At 34.3% G+C, this 23,137-nt stretch overlaps 1 protein-coding gene across 2 annotated transcripts in view; it reads left to right on the top strand.

Annotated features, from left to right (window-relative positions):
* The window catches only part of LOC111502679 (zinc finger protein castor homolog 1), a 108,105-nt gene that overhangs the window by 62,130 nt on the left and 22,838 nt on the right, over positions 1 to 23,137 (top strand). For both annotated transcript variants that reach the window (XM_023156812.2, XM_023156811.2), the window contains exons 4-5: positions 6,058 to 6,434; positions 9,693 to 9,783. In XM_023156812.2, coding sequence (XP_023012580.1) covers positions 6,058 to 6,434; positions 9,693 to 9,783 — 468 coding nt within the window. The remainder of the gene's footprint in view (positions 1 to 6,057; positions 6,435 to 9,692; positions 9,784 to 23,137) is intronic.

Raw genomic sequence — 23,137 nt, 5'->3', positions numbered from 1 at the left:
TGAACTAGTGAAGAAACTGTATTACTTGTGATGCACTGTTTGGAACCAAACCATTATTTTAACACCTCGAAACGTGTATCGAGGTGTTAAAATAACGTTGATCACCAAGGAATCATCTTCAAGAGGAATATATTCCTCTTGAAGATGATCGAAACACGTGTCGTGGTGTTAAAATAACGGTTTGGTGTTGAGAAAAAACTCCAGTAATACTCTAGAAACTGTATTAGTTTAATATCTTGAGAACAATTTCTATACTATTTCTATACTATTGTATAAAATCTTCATCCAGTGGGTGTCGCAAATATTATTTCACCTATAGTTGAATTATATATGAACTTTCTGGCGGTCAAATTAAATTAATAACTTCAACAAGATATAGTTATGAAACATTTTATCCCTATCCCTGTCGCCGATTGTTCTTTTTGATAAATGAAACTTTTTGAAAATGCCCTTCTTTCTATCAATTCTTCCGTAGTCGTAATTCTAAAAGTATCTATTTTCAGTGTATTCGTATATTACGATTTCATCGAGTTTACATATTTTGTGAATACATCCATAACACGTTTGAATAATATTAATTCTGAGAATGAATAATGAATGAAAACAATTCCTTCGATAGGAACAGGACTTTTGATGGTTGTTTATATAAGAAAATAAAATACAACCTCGTGTAAAAAGCTAATATTTAATCGTTATTGTTGAAATGTACGTAGTCATTCAGCAGCTGTGCTTAACTATTGGAATTTGTATAAAATAATCGTCTTGATAGCCGTAGGCAATAAAAAATTGATGCATTCTTATTCAAATTTACTTTATTAGAGTTATCGCCTAGAATTAATTCCTGTTTATGACATCCTTACCAGAAAAATCTTTCCAACTTCAAACTTTTTCAATTCTCTGTAAGGTTATTTCATTTATATTGAATGCAATATAAAGAGAACGAATTATATATTGATAATATTGGAATATTTGATATTTTCAAACAATAGACTATGATCTATGTTATTATTGTTCAATATGATGGATACTAATTATACAGTTTCATATACCATATTCTAAGTGCAGTGTTTTTTATAATAGAAGTATGAATTTGCATTTTGGAAAGCGAAATCCACATAGTGTCAAGGTGAACCGTCAAAAATTATTCAGTACACAGCTTATTGTCTCTTCTATGTTCTGTCAATTTTTGAATGTCTGATTAATACCAAATTTGACGTGAACTAAGTGGTACAGGATGCTTCACCTAAATGTGTTTAATTCAGATAATTATTCTCTTTTACTTTCAATGTCACGTAAACCCAGGCATCGGTTTTCTCCAAAAAGATAAATGTCTACGAGTCGGATTTAATAATGGCAGGACAGACCATTCCGCTTTCTGCTTCGATAAGTTTGTTGGAGGTTAAAACGGACACCAATATGTCTTGGCACAATAATATCCATGGAATTGCAAAGGCTACGTCTCAAAAGCTTGAAATACTGTTCCGAACCAGAAAAATGTACACACCTCAGCAACTTTTGATGCTTTGTAAAGCTCAGATCAGACTTTCTTTGGAGTATTGTTCTCATGTATGGAGCTCCGCCTCCAAACATACCCTGAAGCTGCTGGATTCCATTCACAAAAGGGTCGTCTGCCTGATTGGAGAAGCGAACATCATTTGCAACCTTGATAGCCTGGAACATCGAAGAAAGGTAGATACTATAGATACTTTCACGGGAGGTGACTTGGATATGTACCTATAGAGCGGTACATATCAGAAATACACGACGGACTGTTGCTGCTCATCGTTTTGAGGTTCAAATCAGTACACCTCGAACTTCACTATTCAAGAACTCTTTCATTCGGAGAACTGCGTATATGTGGAATGAACTTCCTGAGAACGTTTTTACAAATGAATGTAATCGTCAGCGATTCAAATCCAACGTGAATCGCTACTTTCGCACAAGCACCGTTCTTAGAACGCCTTTAGGGTTTTCCTGTAGTGTTTGTGTTCTGTCTTAAAAAAATGTAATCAGTCGTCTCCAATTCAAAAAATAAAAACGTACAGTAAAAAAACCTTTAGAATCGAATATAAAAGAACAACTATTTATCATATTCTTTATGTCCCAATTAAGAAAATACATACCTCTAATCTACAACTGCTTGCATGAACAAAGCAGTATGGGCTTTTATGTACAGAGTCGGACAAATAATTGAATCATTCATCGAACAATGGTTTGATTGAAGCATCCATAACCACTTTAATTCTATGAAATAAGAAGTCGAGCCGAGAACAAAACCTCGAATTCCATCAACGTGTTCAAAGTCCTTATTTACGTTTTTAAATTCCTCCCGTCTCAAAAATACACCAAATCATCAAAAAATGTGCTATATCATCAAAATTAATGTACTACCATATAAAATCTCCGATAAGCCCATACACAAAATTCGAAGTATATTAATGAGGAACCCTTTAAAGGGTTAAAAGTATAATTATGAAAATTTCCTTAAACTTTTTATCGGCCGATGAAAAAGTTATAATTATAGGAGAGTATAGTTTACCATATTTGAATAAAGTTCATTCTTTTCATACAACTATACATAATCAACTATATTCATTAATTTAAAAATTTCAAAACTTGAATACTTCATTGGCGTTCACACATATTACCTACCAGACGGATACTCTAACAAAAATTTTCATTAAATTTTTACCAGAACAGGAAGTCAAACTTAAAAAAAGGTTATATTGTTGAAATTACAATGCAATATTTCAATGACCTATAAAAGCCATCGACAAACCCTTAGTTATTTCTAAAGGATGATTTGTATTTCTGTTGGCAAAAATTTACGATATGGGTCTGCTCTCAGAAAATCATTTTATCAATTCAGAAGACCACGGCAGGGTGATTCAGATACAGAATCAGCTGAGCACTTAAGTGAGCAAAAGTGTCCTGTCTCAGGAATAAAAAGGTCGAAGAACAAGTTGTAGAGAAGATATTTTACAATTAGTATGATCATGCCTGAAAAAGCTATTGTAAACTATACAGTGAAAATCTCACAAAGTGGTACTTAAATACTTTATGAATCGAATTTGCATCACGTAGAAAGATGAAGTGTAACTCAATCTAACTCACCGGAACAGAATCACCGGAGTTTTTTGTTGGCTCTATTTGTTTTCAGATGCCCATGAAAAAATATGGCTTACATTCGAAAAAATACAACACTGCCAAAAATAGAAAAGTGTAGTATTAGTTTTGAGAAAGTGGTTCAATTTGAAGATGAGACTCAACTTTCCAAGAAATTCATCTTCAAGTTAGGCAAATGAATATAAATGAGTTTGCATGCAGAGTTTACATACATGATTTTGAAGGTAATATTTCAAACTTCACTAAATAATGATCTTGAATAAACAATCAAGGAATTGAAAAAAACTAAATTCAATTCAAATTTGGATATTCCAGATGGAACTGTTGTTCCCTTATTATTGTTGAAGATGCCAAACAATCGCCCTTTTCTTTGTTGAGGTTAGTTTTTCACTTGGCTGAAAATAATACTGGCTTTTATGAAATACATTTTGGACTATTTTTATCCAGGCTTAGTATGCTCCTAACTGTTCTCAGAACACAATATGCTGACATGAAGCTAATATAGAATTTTTCTACGAATTGAATATGTTTACCGTCAATATAATCGTCATTTAAAGATGAGAAAATTTCTATGTGCCTCATATGTGCCATCATCACACTCGCTCTAAAATCGTATCGCAGTGATTTCATTAAGTTAGCAATTTGGAGGGACATCAGCCCATGATGTATTTAACAACTTCATCCACAAAATTCACATGTTTAATGTTCATAACTAACTGAAGATCAAGAACACTGTGATCTAAGTATAATGTCCAACTTCCGTCATCGGAATCACTTGATAACCCTCCTAAATGTATAACGGCGCGCTTATGTATCGCACATGCATTCAGGCCATATAATTTTTTTAACCCTGTTTCAATGTATTGTATATATTCTTCTTTTGAATATTAATCATTTTCATTTCTTTGTCCCTCTCTAGATCATTATGTTCTCTCTCCGGTTTCTTTTATTTGTTTCATTTAGACTGTGCTCGACAGGACTACTTGATTTCACTTCTTCGTTCGACCGGCGGGTCTTTTATTTCCCCATCTCGCTCGCACTATCCTTCATTTAATCAAGCTGGCTCTGGAAATTCATTTGTTTTCTGTTTTGAATAAATGATAAATTAGTTATTTTCGGTTTCGAGGCGTTTTTTTTTACTTTTTGTACGGCAGATTCTCCAATTTTTAATCGATACGTTCTTGTCGAAGGGAGTTTTTATTTTCTAGCAGATGTGCGTATAATTACATGAAATTGGAAGGGTATAGTTTTAACTTTAGAAGAGATGCATTGTCTTTTTCAACTGATAAATTTAAATATACGATGACCGTAAAAAAATACATATTTTTTATAGTTGATCAGTTCCATATGCGACAGGTGATTTTGGAAGGTGTCACCATTCCGTTTGAGAAAAAAAAATCATATTTGAAATATTTTTCAATATCATTTCGAGAAATCTAAAATACATTTCCCATTTTCAATCGTGCAAAATACAAGGCACATATTACTTGTCCTTTCTTTTGAAATTTATACGGTAATAACTGTAAAACGATTCCAAGGAGTAATTTAAATACATTTCAATAGACATTTATGCAATTGAGTAATTTTTAATCGATTCATAATGATGAGGAAATCAATACTCATAACTTTAATAATTATGTGTTGTTCACGGTTGATTGTGGTTTTTCTTGCATATCGAAAAGAAATTGTCAATGTCGAATTGTTGGATTCCACATAAAACAGTAAAACAGGAATTGAATACTGACGTCTTACGTCCATAGATGACGTCTCACGAAGACGTCATCTATGTGATCAACATAAGACTCAATCCACGAATACCGATGATGAGACTCCCGAAGGCAGTTCGTTATAAAGCTTTGACATCGACCACTGACACGGATTCGTCCTCTATCTTTCTCTGTACCTTTCACTGTAAAGTAACAATTTTTTGGGATATGGTTTCAACAATGGATTTACCATTGATTCAATAATTTCTAACAAAACCATTTCTCATTTACGAAATAAGCAAAGTATAGTCCAAATCGGTGCGTAAAGTAATGATACATTAAAATAAAATAATATCATCATATGCCACACCGTGAGACAGAGACATAAATGACATCAAATATTGCATAAACACGTGGTGAGTCAAAATTTATTAATAGTTTCTACAAGGTGACGAATCTTGAGTGTATTTTTAAATGCATTTTTGTTTACTGATATTGCAAAATCAGTCATTTCAATATAAGGGCAAATATGTGAAAAGATCTCAATCTTGATCCATTGAAAGACTTTTAATGTGCCATACTGGGCAATGAGAAGTCACTATCATTATTATTATCATAATTTCTCTGAATTGAAAGGGTTATATTTTTAGGAGTGATTAATTTTTGGGAAAGAAAGTTTTTGGCTTTCTACTACTCCATCTGATACAAAAATACAAGTAGAACTCGTGTGAATGATATCTGATTCTTATTCCTCAACAAATGTTTGATATACAAACTGAATAGAGAAAAGTATCTTCTGTATAATTCAGTGTTCATATAGAAGTATTTGCTTCGAAAGATTTTTTTTCTTTCGTGTAATTCAATGTTTATATGAAAGTAGCTGTTTCAGGAGGACTTTCTTTCAGTTTGTGTCTGAAAGTTACTTCTTTACATGATCTACACATCCATGTATAGCGTTACTTATTTTCCAATTGATTACTTCCTTCCTTTCTTTGGAAGATTCTCTAATCCATTTTTTTGTATCAGATGGAGTAGTAGAAAGCCAAAAACTTTCTTTCCCATAATTTATCATGCTAAGCAGTACCTACTAGTTATTGTACCGCTTTACAGGAGGGTACTATTACAACACGAATCCGATATACTCATCTATACTTGCATTTCTTCATTTTGTTTGTTTTTCTCGAGCAATGAAAACGAATTTCTAACAGTGTACTCTTTTTTGCAGGTAAAATTTTCGACAACCTCACCCTCAATCCTGCCATCAAAAAGGAAGGCACGCCACCTACGCAACCCCCTACACCCCCCTCCACCCCGCTCTCGCCCAAATCCAATGATCTAACTTCAAAACCCATCAACATTTCCAACTTACCGATGACCCACCAGCAATCTAGTCAAAGATTACCTCACTCGCCCCCGGTTAATACCCAAAGTACTCCCCTGAACCTCGGGAAAAAAACCCAACCCTACACCAATGGGGTAGGCATGAACATGTCCACGTCGCAATCGCCAGATTTTCCATACAGTAGCGCAGAGCTAGAAGCTATTAGAAATAAGATTAGTGAAGATAGGATACAAGAACAGAAGAATGCACTTAGTGGGCGGGTGAGTAGATTTTTGTTTAATCCAAGATATTTCTTTCAGGAAGGAGGTCACTTGAGGGACACGTAAAATCAACGGTAGCTTAGTGGATATGCGTTTTTTCAACTTGTGATGTATCAATCGATTGACACCATTTCGGAAGAGTAATATTGTAATGATTAAAACGATGATGGTCTGTTATTGAACCTTGGTATTATTTCCAGACTTTTTTAGATTTTTATGGTTTTTTTTTTATTGCGCGAGCTCTAATAGTTTTTTGGGAGCATTCATTCTAACAAACCACGGAATAAAGGTTATTAGGTTATCTACATATACTTAAACTATATCAACTGCAATAAAGGAACCGGCAGCAATATCTGATACAAACAGAAAACCTTTATTCTAGTCTAGTCTAGTCTCATCAACAATCCTATTCTGTAGATTCAGGCTTTGAGTATGTACGTATTTTTTGCAGTTATATATGGTGTGTAATATTTCGTCTTTATGACCTTTATGAGCTAGCTGGATAACCTGTTTGCGAAGAGTTTCTGGGATGACCAATTTTGTGTTCCTCAGAATTGTTCCATTTGCAGAAGTCAACCCATATCTAACTTTTTTAAGTTTTAAGAAACTGGTATTTCACAAATTTTCATCAGTGTTCTTCAGAGCCTCAAATATATGTTGGAATTCTTGGTCTCTTTTTGAAAATTCTGTTACTTCTTCAAGAGAAATCGCCTTTGGAAGTGAGTTTTGAAGGATGAAGTTTATATACTCTGCAGGTTCAGATGTAGTATGTTCTACTGGTAATGGATGTCTAGACATGTAATCAGACGGATTATTTATACCTTTTTGATGTTTCACTCTGAACTGGTATTGCTGAATCCTAAGCCCGGCCGTACACAGACCACATATTTGCAGTTGAGGCAACAACATTGTGGTCACGTTGGCTGCACTTCGCGGTTGCCCAACCACATTTTTGTGGTCGACTTGCGGTCATATAAACCGCATTTGCAGTTGAGGCAACTGACATCAAAAATTGAATGCTGTGAGACCAATATGAGAAAAAGTACACCACGGTGTACGCGGTTGAGTACGACTGCAAGTTTGTGGTTACTGTACGGCGGATGCCCCGATGACATCTCGGCGGAGATCAGCAGCAAGTTGACTGCAGACGTCCGTTTTGCCTTTTGTGAACGCCCGTCTACGTGTAGTACAGTATTTCTTATGGACGGCTTGAGTTCGCTGGAACGCAACTGCAATTGTGTGGTCGATCCGACCGCAAAATGTGGCTCGTGTACGGGCTCTCTAAGACACAGTCTTTTTATTCTGGCTGAGAATACTGATCGACGATTCTGAAATGTTCAATTGCCCAAGTTATGGCAACCATTTCTTTCTCAATTCGACTATATCGCTCCTCTGTTTGAGATAGTGATCTGCTGGCGTATGCAACAATTTCAGGATTTTCATTATCTCCTTGTGCGATGATAGCTCCTACTCCACAAGGACCAGCGTCGACGTACAAGTGAATTTCTTTGTGAATATCAAAATATGCAAGATGACATTCTTCACTCAGCTGACTTTTCAAGAATTCAAATGTATCTTGATGTTTCTTGGTCCACGTCCAACATGTATTTTTCAAGATCAATGTTCGCAAATGTTTGGTGGTACTTGCTAAATTCGGAATGAATCTCCCAACATAATTGATCATACCCAAAAGACTTCTTACTTCAGATGCATTTTTCGGGGCTTTTAAGTTTTTGAACGCTGCTACTTTTGCTGGATCTGGTTCAATTCCTTCATGATAAAATACGTATCCAAAAAAACTTTATTTTTTTGATTTAATAGACATTTCGCTTTATTGACTGTCAAACCAGATTCATTCAAACGTTGGAAAACTTTGTTAAAAGTATCATCGTGATCCTGTTGATTCTTTCCAAAAATTAAAATGTCATCACTGACATTCAACACTCCTTTAATGTTTATTAGAGTTTGACGAATGATATTTTGGAAGATTTCAGCTGCAGCATTCACACCAAAGCTAAGACGTTTATATCTGAACATACCAACGTGTGTTGAAAAAGTAGCCAATTTCAAACATCATTGAGGTCTATTTTGCTGAATACAGCAGCACCATTGAGATATAGTCCAAACTGATCAGCAGTTTGTTAATCTGGTAATTTGATTTAAACTGCAAAAAAATTCTTTCTGTACAATCTCCAACCTTAAAATATGCAAATGACTCATTAATCATCAAGAATAAAGAAATTAATATTATCTTGTAATTTGATTTTATTGTTAACATTTCCTGTAATAACTCAATTTTAATATTAGGCGGAGTGATTCAGCGAATACTGGTTCTCCGATTTCCATTAGAATTATTCTCACATAATTACAACAAAATATGGTGAAAACTTGGCAACTACATCAAGATTTTTATCTGAATTCCACACTTTTTAATTGCTATTCAAATCGAGTAATAGTGCTTCACCTTATTCTCACATTTTTTTTCATGTCATTAAAATAAGTGTAAAATAATTAGAACTTTATACAATAACTTGGAAATGCACGGCCAAAATTAACAGTTACCGGTAATTATGGGAGAAATCTTAATTTTGAAGAATCGGAACAATTGCCTCATATCGGTGGATCTCTTAATTTCAGGCTGCCATAGTTTTGTATTAACAGTTTGTTTTTTTCGTAATTTTATTCTGTTATAATTATTGTTTACATAAAACAATTGCTATTTGCATAATTACAACGACTCGATGAGTTTTCTAAGTTTCTTTATGAAATTTATCGCTCCACTTCGAGCAAAGGCTATATTATTCTAGTTTTATCACTTACCCGCCTATAGGAACAAGATATCAATTGGATAAACTAATTTGTTCAGTGGGTTTTTTGTAATTCTAAATGAATATAATTGAAGAATTAATTGCTCACGTAGTTAATTGGGATAGAACTCGACTAGATAAAGCAGTGAATGATAATGTTAGGAATGTTGAGTGGATAGCAGGAATTTACTACAACGAGACTGAAGATTGAATGTAATATCTGATCGTGTATCTGAGAATCAGTTCTTTAATAGAAATGTTATTGAATTATATTACTGAAATACTATTTTCTGTTGAACGTTACTATGTTTTACTACTTGATTTCCAGTAAAGACAGAATACATGTAAAGTTGAATTTTTGGGTAGTGGCTTTGTGATTTACACTCCTGGAATGGAAATATGTAGTAACAATATGGACATTTATTCGCCTTGAAATTTGGTATTGTTTTAGGGGATTTTTCCGGCAAATATCCTCCCATATTCTCAAGGAATAAAGACTGAAACCTCAAGCCCTCCTCCGCTGGAGCCCAGCCCTCTGAATGGTGAGTTCTACAGATTTAACAATCACTTTTTATAAACTTATGTGCAACTCATAATCTTATCTGAGAAGTTGCTGCAGTCATTATCATTTAAGGAAATTTTATATAATAGTATAGTGGTTTGATAATTGAGGAAATTCAAGAAAAAATCACCGGAACAGTTGCCGAATGAAATATTTCCAATGACACAAAAAATATTAAAACTTATTTATAATAGACTTTTTCATAATTTCTTGGAAGAAAGATAAAAAATACCATTCAGAAAGGTAATGAGCATCACAAATATTGGAAATTATTTTAAACATCTAGCCACAATTTTTGTTCATGACAAACATGTTTTTCTACGAAGTTTTGCTTTGCAACAAAACACACAACCAAACCAACTTACATGAAATCACAAGATGCATTATGTTTTATTTATATATTCACGAAACAACCAATAAACTTTTATTGGCAGGAAAAAATAACACAGCAATTTTTATTACCGACAATACAAAATCATTTGCTTAGATTTAGAAAAAAGTAATCACTGTTGCTGTTTTACGCCATTATGTGAGCTTCAAATCGTGCTGAAATGCTAATTTAATTGTAAAACGAAACATTAAAATTATTTCTCTGTATTTTCCTGGAGCTCTCAGAAACCGAGTTCAATGTTCATCTGATGTGAGGTCAATTCATATGATTAAAGAACAATATCTGCTGCTCAAACCCCTAATACGGAGTTTCTTTCTAATAATTTCAATTGAAACTCCCACACCTGTGGCTTCCTGAAGTTGCTGTTGTAGTTCGGTAAAATTTCTTCAAACCTCTCGGAAACACAAAACGGTGCAACCGTAACTCATCAACGATTTTGTCTTGATCTGTTCTCAAAAATTATCAATTCTGAATCAAGTGGGCTGAAAGTCGAAAACTCTTGATGAAGATAGGCACAGAAGAACAAAAAGCCCTTCCTGTGCTGTTCCATGCTATCAAAAATTGCTAGTGATTTGCGATGTATCTAATCAGGTGGGTAGATATTTCATGGATATATTCAACAAGCTTCAGATTATGCATAAAAGGTGATGTGCTAGTTCGAAATATTGTGCCAAGACATATTGGTATCCAATTTGGAACTGAAAAGACTATCGTAATCGATGCAGCTAGCGGAAATGTGTACCTTGATAATCTAAACGCTTTTTATCCAGTGTCAAGTAGCCAATTCCATCACATAATTCGGAGATTATTGTATTTAGTTTTTAGAAAAGAACAGTGCTTGCTTGTCCTTGGTAATATTATGGGCTGGAAATACAACTCAAGCACACTAGTACTCTTACTTCAAAATTACTTTTTTCACAGGTTCACTTGAAGTTTTCATCCTTATTGCACTCGCTAACGTCTGGATTAAACTGACGATTCGGCGCTTTTGGCAAAACTTTTAATAACCATAACTTTCTGGAATTTTCTCTACTTCTATTCTATCTGGAATAATCTACAGGCTCTTCGTCATCCCCTCCAGAATAACTCAGCGTTTTTTGGAGAAGGACCAGCAGCACAAATTTGATTGAAATACGAAAAATAAATACGAAATTATCGAATTTTGGTTCTTGTCGAATATCTCCAGTCTGAAGACTGGCCTGAATGAATTGTGTTTCCAGGTAATTTGATTCACAGCCAGTCTTCTAGTATTCCCCTCTACTTATGTGAAGATGTTTTTCCTTACACGAGGGATTGGGCCATTCGGATATGTGGTTGGTTAGTTCCTGGATGATAAATATGTTGTTTGTCGTTCGCTTCAGCCTTGTTCGAGAAATGATACTCTGAAAGGAATTCGATTTTTAATAATGGGAAATCATAGACGTCATGTTGATGATCGACCGACACTACTTTGCACTGACGAGGGACCAAATAACCCGAAACCGGTCTGCAAGTGTGCCCGTTCCAATAATTGAAAATCGAGTCCGGCAGTTGTATCGCCAACAGCATATGCAGAAATCACTTCTGTGAAGAATCCTGCACTGACACCTGTCGGACATAATCCAATGCCCTTCGTGGTATTAGACAGGAAAGTAGTTGTTTTTTGATAGGTGTCAGTTCATTAACCTACAGTTTAGGTGAGCTCAGACTGGCCTGAACTAATTGTTATTTTAGATAATTTGATTTAGAGCCAGTCTTCAAGTATCTTACTTTATGTGAAGCAACCCTGTATCTCTTACGGTTTCCAATTTTTCTTTGCTGGCCCTCCTTATCTTGGCAGACAGTAAGTATGTCTGCTTGATGATCACTTATGTACAATCGGAATTCAAAAAACATAACCTGTGCGCCATATCGAGTCACATTAATAAATTCGCATTAAACATTGGGGCAGGAGGGGGATAATACATTTCGAACCAGTTATGAATAAACTTCGAAGATAACCAATTGATAAACACTCCCACATGTCAACCTCAAGTTGAGAAGTCCAGCGAACGATTTGACTGTAAACAATAACCGTACAATAAACTTTGAAAATATATAAATTCGTCTGTAGAATAGTTTGCACCTCTTCTCGTTAATGTACCAGAAGGTCATCGATTATCGCGATTTTGAACAGGCGAATGGTCATGAAGGCGCATTAATGTTGTATACGAGGTGCATTTTTTTCTCGAAAACGTCCATTAACCATTGCTGACTGATATAAGCATTCGTATCGAACGCAAACGACCCTCTTTGATTGAAATTTATGTCAGTAAATAAATACAACTAAATAATGTCGTAAAATTTAATTTTCTATAGAAATACATTGTATCTTTATGCCCAGATCCATGTATAATGGACATTTTATGGCACCATACGACATATTATACGCGTTTACTCATATGCTGCGAAACATTAAAAGCTATTTTTCCTATTATTTTACGATTTCGTTAAGAGGAGTCGCGCTTTCCAATTCGGAGAAAAATGATTTCTCCGTACGATAAATCTGTACGCAAGCCGCAACAGTTATCTATTGTTTGAACAATCGAGAAAATTAGTTTCTATCCGTTTTTCTGAATATATTAGTAGTAATGTATCACCGCTGGCAAAATTTGTTTTATAAGTACTTTTATTTCATGGTGAAAAGTTTCCGGTCTTATTCATTTCGGCAACTATCTGGAATTCAAATACTTGAACTGAGTTCCTGTTTAGAAGTTGTTATTTTGGGACATATCCACGTAGACAGCTATGGCTACCTACGTGACATCCGTGTCCGGAATATAAAAAAGGTGTTATTGAGTCTGTATGATAGTTTGACTTTGCTTCGCCCCCTGATAATGTCAATAAGACAGAAACACGTGTTCGCGGTTTGCTTCGTTTTTTGAGTGTTGTGTCCGCGAATTCTTGTTTTCATTTACATCGAACACACTCGTTATCTATCAGTATTTTTCCTGCATTGTTTTTTATTTTACCTGTGAACGTGTTTGGTATAGGTTCCCATTTCTTTAAAATTAGTCTATTCAAGGAACACTGCACCTTCATGCTCTGGTGTAGGTTCTTTTCAGTTCCAGATCCAGGACAGAGGTATCAACCTGCCTAGGAACCTACGCGACTGTATCTCAAGCGGAAATCTATGCTATTGAATTGTGTGCGGAGAGATTGGTAGAATCAAACCTCACATACAAGTCAATAAAAATGTTCTCGGACAGTCAAGCTGCGTTGGAAGCTCTTGGTTCCTACCGAGCAATATCTAAGTTGGTACCAAATTGCCACAAACGACTCTCACCAATAGGAAGACTTAACCAAATTGTCTCTGATCTGGATTCCTGGTCACACCGGCCTGAAAGGCAATCAGGCTGCTGACTCTCTCGCAAAGAAGAGTTCTGCAAGAAACTTCATCGGGCCAGAACCTTCATTAGGTTTTGCGAAACAAACATTGAACACCTGGATGGTAAGAAGATTTAAAGACCTCTGGCAAAATCTTCCAGGATTGGCTCACTCCAAGGCGATCATTCGCCCTTCGAAGCATGAAACCAAACAGTTGTTGGACTACAATAGGGATGAACTACGATGTCTAACAAACCTCCTTACAGGTCACTGTCATCTGAATCATCATATGCAGAGATTCGAACTGTGGGAAGACAGTTTGTGTCGCCTATGTGTGGTAAATGATGAAACGGCAGACCACGTACGTTGTGCCTGCATCGCTGCGGACCGAATCAGGTTTTCAGAGTTTGGTAAAACCAGACTTCTACCATCTGACCTGAAAGATCAATTACCATGCAAACTAATCGGATATGCCAAGAAACTGGGTTTATTTGGTAGAGTTTGAATAGGTGTGAGCCACAATAAGCGCTTGCGGGTTGCGGTGGAGGTCGAATAGGCCCACTTACTTTTGATCTAACCTAACCTAGCACTTCTTTGTGAGATTTTCACTGAACAGTTCACAAAACGTCAGCACGTGCTTCATTCACTATACTTTAGGTCTTTAGGCGTGTATATATGCACACGCTGAAAAATCTGTTGCAGTTTTGTAAAGTGTTCAGTGAAAATCTCACAATAAAGTGTTACTTGAATACGTTAAATACTGAGAGAGTTTTTCAACCAGCCTATCCATTTTCCATCCTAAATGAAATGTGATTCATCTTGTCTTTTAATATTTTTTTAAATCTCATCAAGATACTCTATTCACTCATTTCAGATCTTATTTCATTGTTACTTTCAGGAAATTCTTTGTCCTCAAATACGGGCCCCGGGTTATGAACAAATGATGATAAAAACGTTCATAAATTGAGGAAAACATGTGTTAAATTGCTCCAAATTGACTGTGACATGATTTAATTTAGTTACGAGAGTTAAAATATCTACCAATTTAGCTTATTCTCTAAATTTCATTTCAAAACAATACAATTTAAATCAATGGAACTCCTTTAACAGTTACAATGTTAGCCTTCAATTCGTTACAGATGTAATCGAAGGAATATAAAGGATATTATTAAATGTTCTGAAATATAATAAAATGTGATTTAGTGTACAATAAAGCCTAGTCTGGTATTTTATTTTTGCCACTGAAACTAGTTTTTCGTTCGAGTACCTACAATAAACCATTTATAGTACGACTTTTATGATTGTCCACCATTTTATCTATCAAATTTTACATTGCTATACTTTTTACATTGCTCTCGAATACCAACTACTTATCTCTCATCTCTGTGGAATCTAGTGAGGTTTTAATAGTCGTGATTAGATAATTGATAATGAACAATAATGTCGTAATTAATTGCGAAGTACAGGGACATTTCAATATATCGAAATACCCGTTTTGAGGAGCAGGGTACCTACATTGTTCCACAATATAGCGTTTCGGGCATGATTATGTCGGCTATATTTTCCGCATATTACACAATTATGTAGTTACTTAAAATTCAGAAATTGACAATAGAATTTCGCCATGAACCGTGAAGAATCTTTGAAAGTGCACTTTCAAAGAAATTCTGAACGTGCCTATTGGGCCGTTCCTGTATTCTCTTCTGAAAGAATTACTCGTTTTTAAAAACCATATAAAGCCGAATGGATGCCTCCCCTTTTGTTTGACAACGAATAACTTTATTTATTGCGTTTCTTCGAAGACTCGCGTTCGAAACACTAATAGCTTTACATTATATTCGAAAATTCATTAAATTTATTAGAAAGCAACGATGATTCATGATTTCAGATTTTAATTTCCAAATCTAGCTGAAGGCGTTTTATAACCGGAGTGGTAGTTGGTTGTTTAGGTAGATCCGAGAGAGAGCAACAATCTAAGAGAATATACAAAGCAATTATTTGTTTATTCGTCATTACACTCATTCAAAAAAATTGTGAAAAATCAATGAAACTATGGTATTTCTTACCCCGAATATCTGAAAATATTATTTTTGCTGAGTTTTTAAATCATTACATTAGAGAAAGCACTCTCTCCGTATTATCGTCATCATTTGTTTGTCCAGTTTTTGTTATATTCATCACTTGTAGAATATTTCGTTCGGTTTTTACATGTACAGGTGGTTTAGTTTTTTTTTCTTCGAACTACTTTACTACCCAGGTCATATGGTACGAAATTTCTGGATTATAACTAAAAGATGTACTTTTTATGGATCTTATCTTCAATATTCAAAGGACATAATATAACATATCTGGGATAATCATCATAAAAGGATCTTAGATTTGAAACAGCATCAAATAACATTACTTGAGTTCAGCAGTAAAACATTAGTATTATTTAGTAATTTTACAGGTGGGGGGTAGTCATACATCTGCTAGTCTATTTCAAATTGACTTATGGGATCGAATACAATTCCGAGTCTGACGTCGTAATTTCAAATAATTCGAATATTGATATCAATAAGCCATTGTATGGCGAAACACGTGTTGCGTTTTTGTAAAACTGTCTAGTGAAAATCTCACAATAAAGTGTTTTTAGAATACGTTCAATAATAATCATTTTGTTAAATTCGTACTTTAATAACGGAACTCCGAACTAGGAATTTTGATATTTTCATTTTACCTCATTTTTAGTTTATTAATTTTTATAAATAAAATTATAATCCCTTTTGTGCTTACCTATAAATTAGATACTCCTGAGTACATTCAATCATTCATCGTAAAGGTGTTTGAACAGTCATGGTATCAAAAATCTTATCTACAAAAATATAACGAAAATATGTATTCCGAGGGGGAAATAAATAAATTCCATTTTCATTTCGCATTATTAATAATTCTCTTGAAAATTGGAAATGTTTCACTTTATTTAGTTAGTTTTATTCCTCGTTGAACTTTTTTGGGCATAACCCACACAACAATTTTAAAGTATTATTATTATCGTATTATTCATATACACAGTATCAAATTTAAAAGTTGAGTTGTCAGTGGGAATTAATCAAATATGAAAAAAGTGATGTGCCCAAACCTGCATTCTTAAAAATGCCTTTCAGTGGAACTCAATTATGAAATCATAACTGTCAGATATATTTTAAAAACCTCAGATAATTAATTTTGCTGTTTTATCTCACACCATTACTTTTTAGAAAAGGAAGAATCGAAATATCTATGTAACATTAATATAATTGACTTGATCAAAAAGTATATATATATTACTTCGATATAACTTAATGTATTCTATAAGTTTTTTAATGGACACTGTTGAAGAAGAAAGAAAAAACAATATTGATATTCGACTAATGAGGAGAGTTACTTTAGAATTAGATATTAAGAGTTTATATTAGATACATGATACTCATTAACTAAGATATTTTGATTATTTTTGTAAATTACATCTCCAAAATTAAGTAAAATTCTTTTTTTAACTATGCATTACATAAATTCCCCGAGCAAAAATAAACTCAAAGAAGTTCGGCATTCGGAAAATCATAGGCATATTTTAATGAACGGTCAATATTCAATATAAAAAGAGTTTTTATTGTGGTTATGTTCTTTATTTCTGTTTTGGACGTTTCTCAAGTTTTTTGTTCAATGATGGAAAAGTAGAAAACCAAAAAAAATCCCAAAAAATAATATTGCATAAATGAATCCGCAACGCTCCTACCTTTTTAGTGCGTTTGACTTTGAAGAAAATTTCCTATTTTTCAATACATACCTACATAAAAAATATTCCTCTAATATAATTTTAGATTTCTAATCCAAATATTTAAATGTTTTTGTGGTACCCTACTGGCTTTCATTTGAATACTCATGGATATTCTATTGACAAATTCATTGAAACCATTTCGGTTGTTGATAATTACAAATGTTTCTTTATATTACTTAATGATTGTGCTATCCAGCTCCATATTATTAAATTACATGTTAATATTAATTTCAATGCTGAAACATCCCCACATGTAAACCCCCGGTCAGTCAACTGGTATCAGTAATCACATCTAATCACCGAATTTTCATTCAGATTCGACAGGAGGTTCAACGTTCTAGAAATTTTTAAGTATCAGACAGTCTGTCGGTTGAAAATCCTTTCAATATCATCTCGAAAATCCAACGGAGCACACGTGTTAAATTTAAATATAATGAAAAGTACCAAAATAAAAGGGTTTAGAATTTCAAATTTCATATAAAAGGGTCCGTATAGTACAAAAAACTACCTTATTTATCTTTTAACCCTTTGAAATATCAAATAAAAGAGTTCACATACGTTTTAAGGATTTTAACAATCGTCCAGATCATCCGTGCTTCGGAATACATTCAATTCAATTCGAAGCCCATCTGGCCGACCTCAATAACTACAGCCGAACAAACGGGTGCTCAAACTAGAACTTTGTAAAGATGCCAGTCAGTTATATGGTCGGCAGTGTTTTAAAAAACTCAGTTTAAGTAGTATTTATACTGTGCCATTGCGCTATAAGGGTTTACTTTAAACATATACGTAATCTGGGGGTGCCCTGATACTTTAAAAAGGGGTCACATAAAGGGTTAGACGACTACCGAATTTTTAATAACCTAAAATACTAATTTCACTATACCGTTCAATATAAAAGATTAAATTTTACACATGGCGTATTCCACGTCAAAACTCAACGGGCATTGGTGAAAAATGAAACCAATCAATAACTTCATTTGCTTTATTCCGTTCGGCGTAATCAGGTTCTGTTATAGGGAAAGGAAACGATTTGATAATTCAGAGATGAGAAAATGCTGTCATTGAATATATTGCTTTGTCCGGATTCATATGACACTATGAATAGCAACATGTGGCATGGATACAATAGAAAAAAATCACTTGTGTATTTTCAGCAAATTCATATTTATTGATTTTGCACGTTTGATATATTGAATAGAAATGTTAGAGTAGATTCGTTCCTATTCAAAATAATCCTGATATAAATTATTGTTGGTCGCATTTCTGAAATGCGAATGGAAATTTGAAAAGTAGACTTGAAGTGAAAATGGAATACGGGCAGAATTAGGAAATCCAGGTACTTTAATTGGTACTGACCAAATTTACGATGTTATTGTTGCTGCCCCTGCTTTTGTTATAATTTTTTTTTATAGTTATACCAATTATAATTGGTGGATTTGGCCTATGATGTTTAGGAACGTTTTTGATTACTTTGAGAAACATGGAGAGTCAAGTGCTGTTGCGCTTGATATTTTTCGTAATCCAATACTGTTATTTTGATTTAACGGTATTCAGATGACAATTGAAAAGCCTCCATCCGTTAAGATATTTTAACGGCGGCGGCCGTTAGGAAATCACTTGTACAAATAGTTTTTTCATAGCTTTATTCTGCTTACACTCGCTGCATATGATTCTCCCACTATTTCTGAAGAAATTTGATTTTGTTCCTCAATTTCTTCAATTTCATCCGTGGTCGTTGTTAAAGCGAATTCGCGAACACAAAAAACTGACGTTGTTTATAATATTGTTGTCATATTTTTAAGCTATTCCATGACAACCCGATGTGGGGATTTTTCTATAGAATTACGAGGTTCTTTTCCCGGAATCGAAATGTAATTTTTCAGCGGCATTACGAAAAGGCTTGAACGACACACGGCCGATACGCAAATAACGGATTCGGTTGTTAAATTCAACCTCATCCGTTATTTGCTACATATCGGCCTTGTAACGTTAATAACTATTTAAGACCTTTGACCGTGTGTCATTTTTGACACATTTTTGTGTTGGCTCTCCAGCTTTCTGAAAGATCGGCTGTGGATGCACATCTTCACCGGCAGCAGGAGGTTGCATATCTTAATGAGGATTTAGAGCTGATTTCGAATTGGGGTAAAAGTAACCACGTGAAGATTGAACTTGTGCAATACACTCTTAGATCCCCAGAGTCCCAGCATACAGAACAAAATTTGCTACATGATTTATTCTATACATTTTTCCACAACCAATAAGAGTTAAGATACAGAGCAGTCAAGAAACTCAGAATCCTGCTTTCAGCAAAATAGTCCCTTTTCTGTCCCATTGAATCGTTTAGATTTTACAAAAAATGATGCTAGTAGATCTATTCTCATTAATATTCGAGTTGAGTCCAAAAGTTTTGGCCATATCACTAGATAAATGATAGAGTACTTGTGTAATCACAACATTTTTTTGGAATAGGGGTGTGGGTCAGAGAGAGCAGAGATGCAGCAGTTCCAAAAAAACATTTCCAGCAGTAGAATAATTGGCTTTAGGTATTACAATTTGTGGCTGCTGCAGCAGTTCCTAAAAAAACATTTCCAGCAGTAGAATAATTGGCTTTAGGTACTACAATTTGTGACTGCTGCAGCAGTTCCTAAAAAACATTTCCAGCAGTAGAATGATTGACTTTACTGCAATTTGTGGCTGCGGAAAAGCCGTACTGAACTATCCCTCAGTTTGCAAACATTGTTCTACGAAGACCAGGAGTTTTGACAGAAAAAATTTTGCTGAATGAACTGCAAATGAAGACACCATTGATGAATCTCCTCAGTATTTTCAACAATAACGACATCGATTGTAACATTATGTTCCACTGATGCACAGTATTGTCATGTTTGCCAAAACATGGCTACATAGACCGGTATATTATCATTTTTATAAAATAATCAAACAACACCTGTGGATTCTACTAGAAAAACAATCTACACCTAGTTTTGTCACAATTTACTCCTATCTCTTGATATTGTTGTCAAAGTTATTTTTCCGCAGTTGTAGACGAAACATCAGGCATGAAACCATATCCAACGAACCCAAAAAATAATTTTAGCAAAGTTTTTCATAGAATTCAAACTATCTTACGGGATGGAAAAGTACTAATTTTCTGGAATGTCGATTGACTCCTCCAAAGAAACATAAAGATTGATTTGATAGTTCGTACTGGAACCTCTGGCGTGAAATTAATCTATTGAAAACACTTTACCAACACCAGAACAACAGAAATAACGGTCTCTCGACGCGCGTTTCGCTAACTAAGTTAGCGTCCTCAGAAGATCATTATGGCTAAATTTTACTTCAATGTTAAAGTTTTTATATGCTAGTGGCTGAACTACTATCTGATAGTAGTACCTAACTACACCGGTTACCTAACTACTACCTGTTATTGTTCCTATGCTAAACTACCTGTTTTTTTAATACCTTCAATTTGTTATGTATTTCCTTTATGTTAGTGACTAACCCCTGCATTTTTTTCCAATATTTATCTGTTTTTTATTTAAAAAATAAATAATACTAACCGATAGTAGTGGTACTACTAACAGGTAGTATTTAGGCCACTAGCATATAAAAACACTAACATAATAGTAAAAAAAGCTCGTCAAGAGACCGAATGTATGTTCTGGTGTTGAGAAATTGTTTTCAATAGATAAAGTTCTGTTCTCTACAAGATTGATCACAAAGCACATTTGGCTGAAGCACATCTTTACGTGAAAAACTATCCCTGATCCTGAATAATTGATAGATAATTCAGTGTAGATTTTTTCATTATAGTAAACAATATTCCATGCCTGCCTTTCTCCTCCCTCGAACTCACTATCGCTAATAAAATATGCATTAACCTATGTGGGTCTGTGTATTCATCTAAATGAGAATTCAAATCACCATGTAATAAAACCGGTGTTAAACGAAATTACTTTTACTCGAAGGCGACTTTTCCAAGTTTTTTTCCGCATTGGGCTACCTAATATGTTATTAATTTCTCACAGTCCATCGTAGAATGTGTATTTCTTCTACATTCACCAAATCAGCAGCCGAAATAAGAGAGTGTACGGTTCAATTTCTTCATAATGTATTCAAAAGATATCTAACATAATAGACCGAGCAGATGGTAGTCCGTAATAAACTTTTTACATGCCAGAATTTATGATGAGGCATCATAATTCGATATCAAAAAATTAAATGACATGTGTACACGAGTAGTGGAACATTCTCAACAAAAATGTTTTCTTAATTGGGCAGAATACAGATAATTGATCTGCTCCGGCGATCGGGTTTTTCTTGTATTTGTTTGATTGACAATTAAACAAATTAATTACGACAAAACTGGATTCAGTTTTTAGGCTTGTTATTGTTTTGTATGGTGGAATAAATACACATGTTACGTCCATTTTTGTTAAACAAGTTAATAACTACTTGGTAATGAAGCCTTATTCTAAGTTTTTATTCGAATTGTTTTTATTGTATTTGAAGATCAATAATTACTTAAAGTGGCAATTTAAACACCAGGTAGGTAGTTACTCGAGAGTAACTCGATGCCATTTGTTTGGACCATTTGCGGTACTATTGTTGTAATTTGTACAAATACGTTTACTAGTGAACATATTACAAACTGAAAATTCCGAAAAAAAAATTAATTTAATCACTTTTTCCAAAATTAAATGAGATAATAATGTTTTCCGCTAGAAGATTAACCGATAAAAGAATTCTAAATGTCTGATTCCTTGAAAAAAGTGTAACTATACACCAAACTATTGCCGAGATTAAACACAGATTCAGTTGAATCTGATTTTTGAGGTAATTGTGTTTTCGAAAATGTGGAGACCATTAGATTTTAATGAATTTTCATCCGAAACGTCGAGTAACATCAGTGTAGACGATGGAATTAAATGTCGAACCTTATTATTATTTGAATAATTGAAAATCGTGGCTTCCTTTGAAGGAAACGTCTATTCCAACCAAGGTGCTGAAGACAACTAGGAGGAATGTATTGAACAATCCAATTAAATGTTGGAAAAAGCAAAGATATATTTTTATCAGTTAGGTTAGTGCAAATATAATACGAAATATAAAGAAAATTGCATCCAAACATTCAGTGCAGGATGAATGCAAAAGCTAATGCAGCGTATTGATGTCAAAGTTTAACAAAATGATAAACGGCAAACTCTTATGAAATCAAAAATAGGCGATTTCAAGGACAAAACACATGCACACATGCATACTATAGTGATTCACATTGGATTTGATTCGCTGTAGATTAAATCCATTTGAAAAAACGTTCTTAGGAAAGATTATTCCACATAAACGCAGTTCGCCAAATGAAAGAGTTCTTGAACAGTAAAGTTCGAGGTGTACTGCACTTGAACCTCAACACGATAAGCAGCCACAGTCCGTCGCGTATTTCTGATATGTACCGTTCTTGATGAAATCAAATGTGCCAAATCACTTGACCATTTCCCGTGAAAGTATCTATAGCAGAGAGACAAATCTCCAACCTTTGTTCCAAACTATCAAGGTTGCAAGTGATGTTCGCGTGTCCAATCAGGCGGATGGCTCTTTTCTGGATGGAAGGACGGTTGGAGACAATATAGATCTATGGGGAACACCAGCGTTGATGGTAAAAGTATTCGAGAGATATTCGTCGACAGCCACCTGCAAGGAACGTTCTTTCAGGAAGCTTTCAGGAAGCCATAGCATCGAAGTTTGGCCAGCAAACCCTCATGCCACACAAGGTCAAAGGTCAATCAGAAC

The sequence above is a fragment of the Leptinotarsa decemlineata genome, unplaced genomic scaffold (assembly GCF_025532065.1).
Source record: "Leptinotarsa decemlineata unplaced genomic scaffold, Ldec_3_MD MMD2_tig00026354_RagTag_RagTag, whole genome shotgun sequence".
In the NCBI taxonomy this organism is placed as follows: domain Eukaryota; kingdom Metazoa; phylum Arthropoda; class Insecta; order Coleoptera; family Chrysomelidae; genus Leptinotarsa; species Leptinotarsa decemlineata.
The sequence above is the reverse complement of the archived record's forward strand: the minus strand, read 5'-3'. Positions and strand labels throughout refer to the sequence as shown.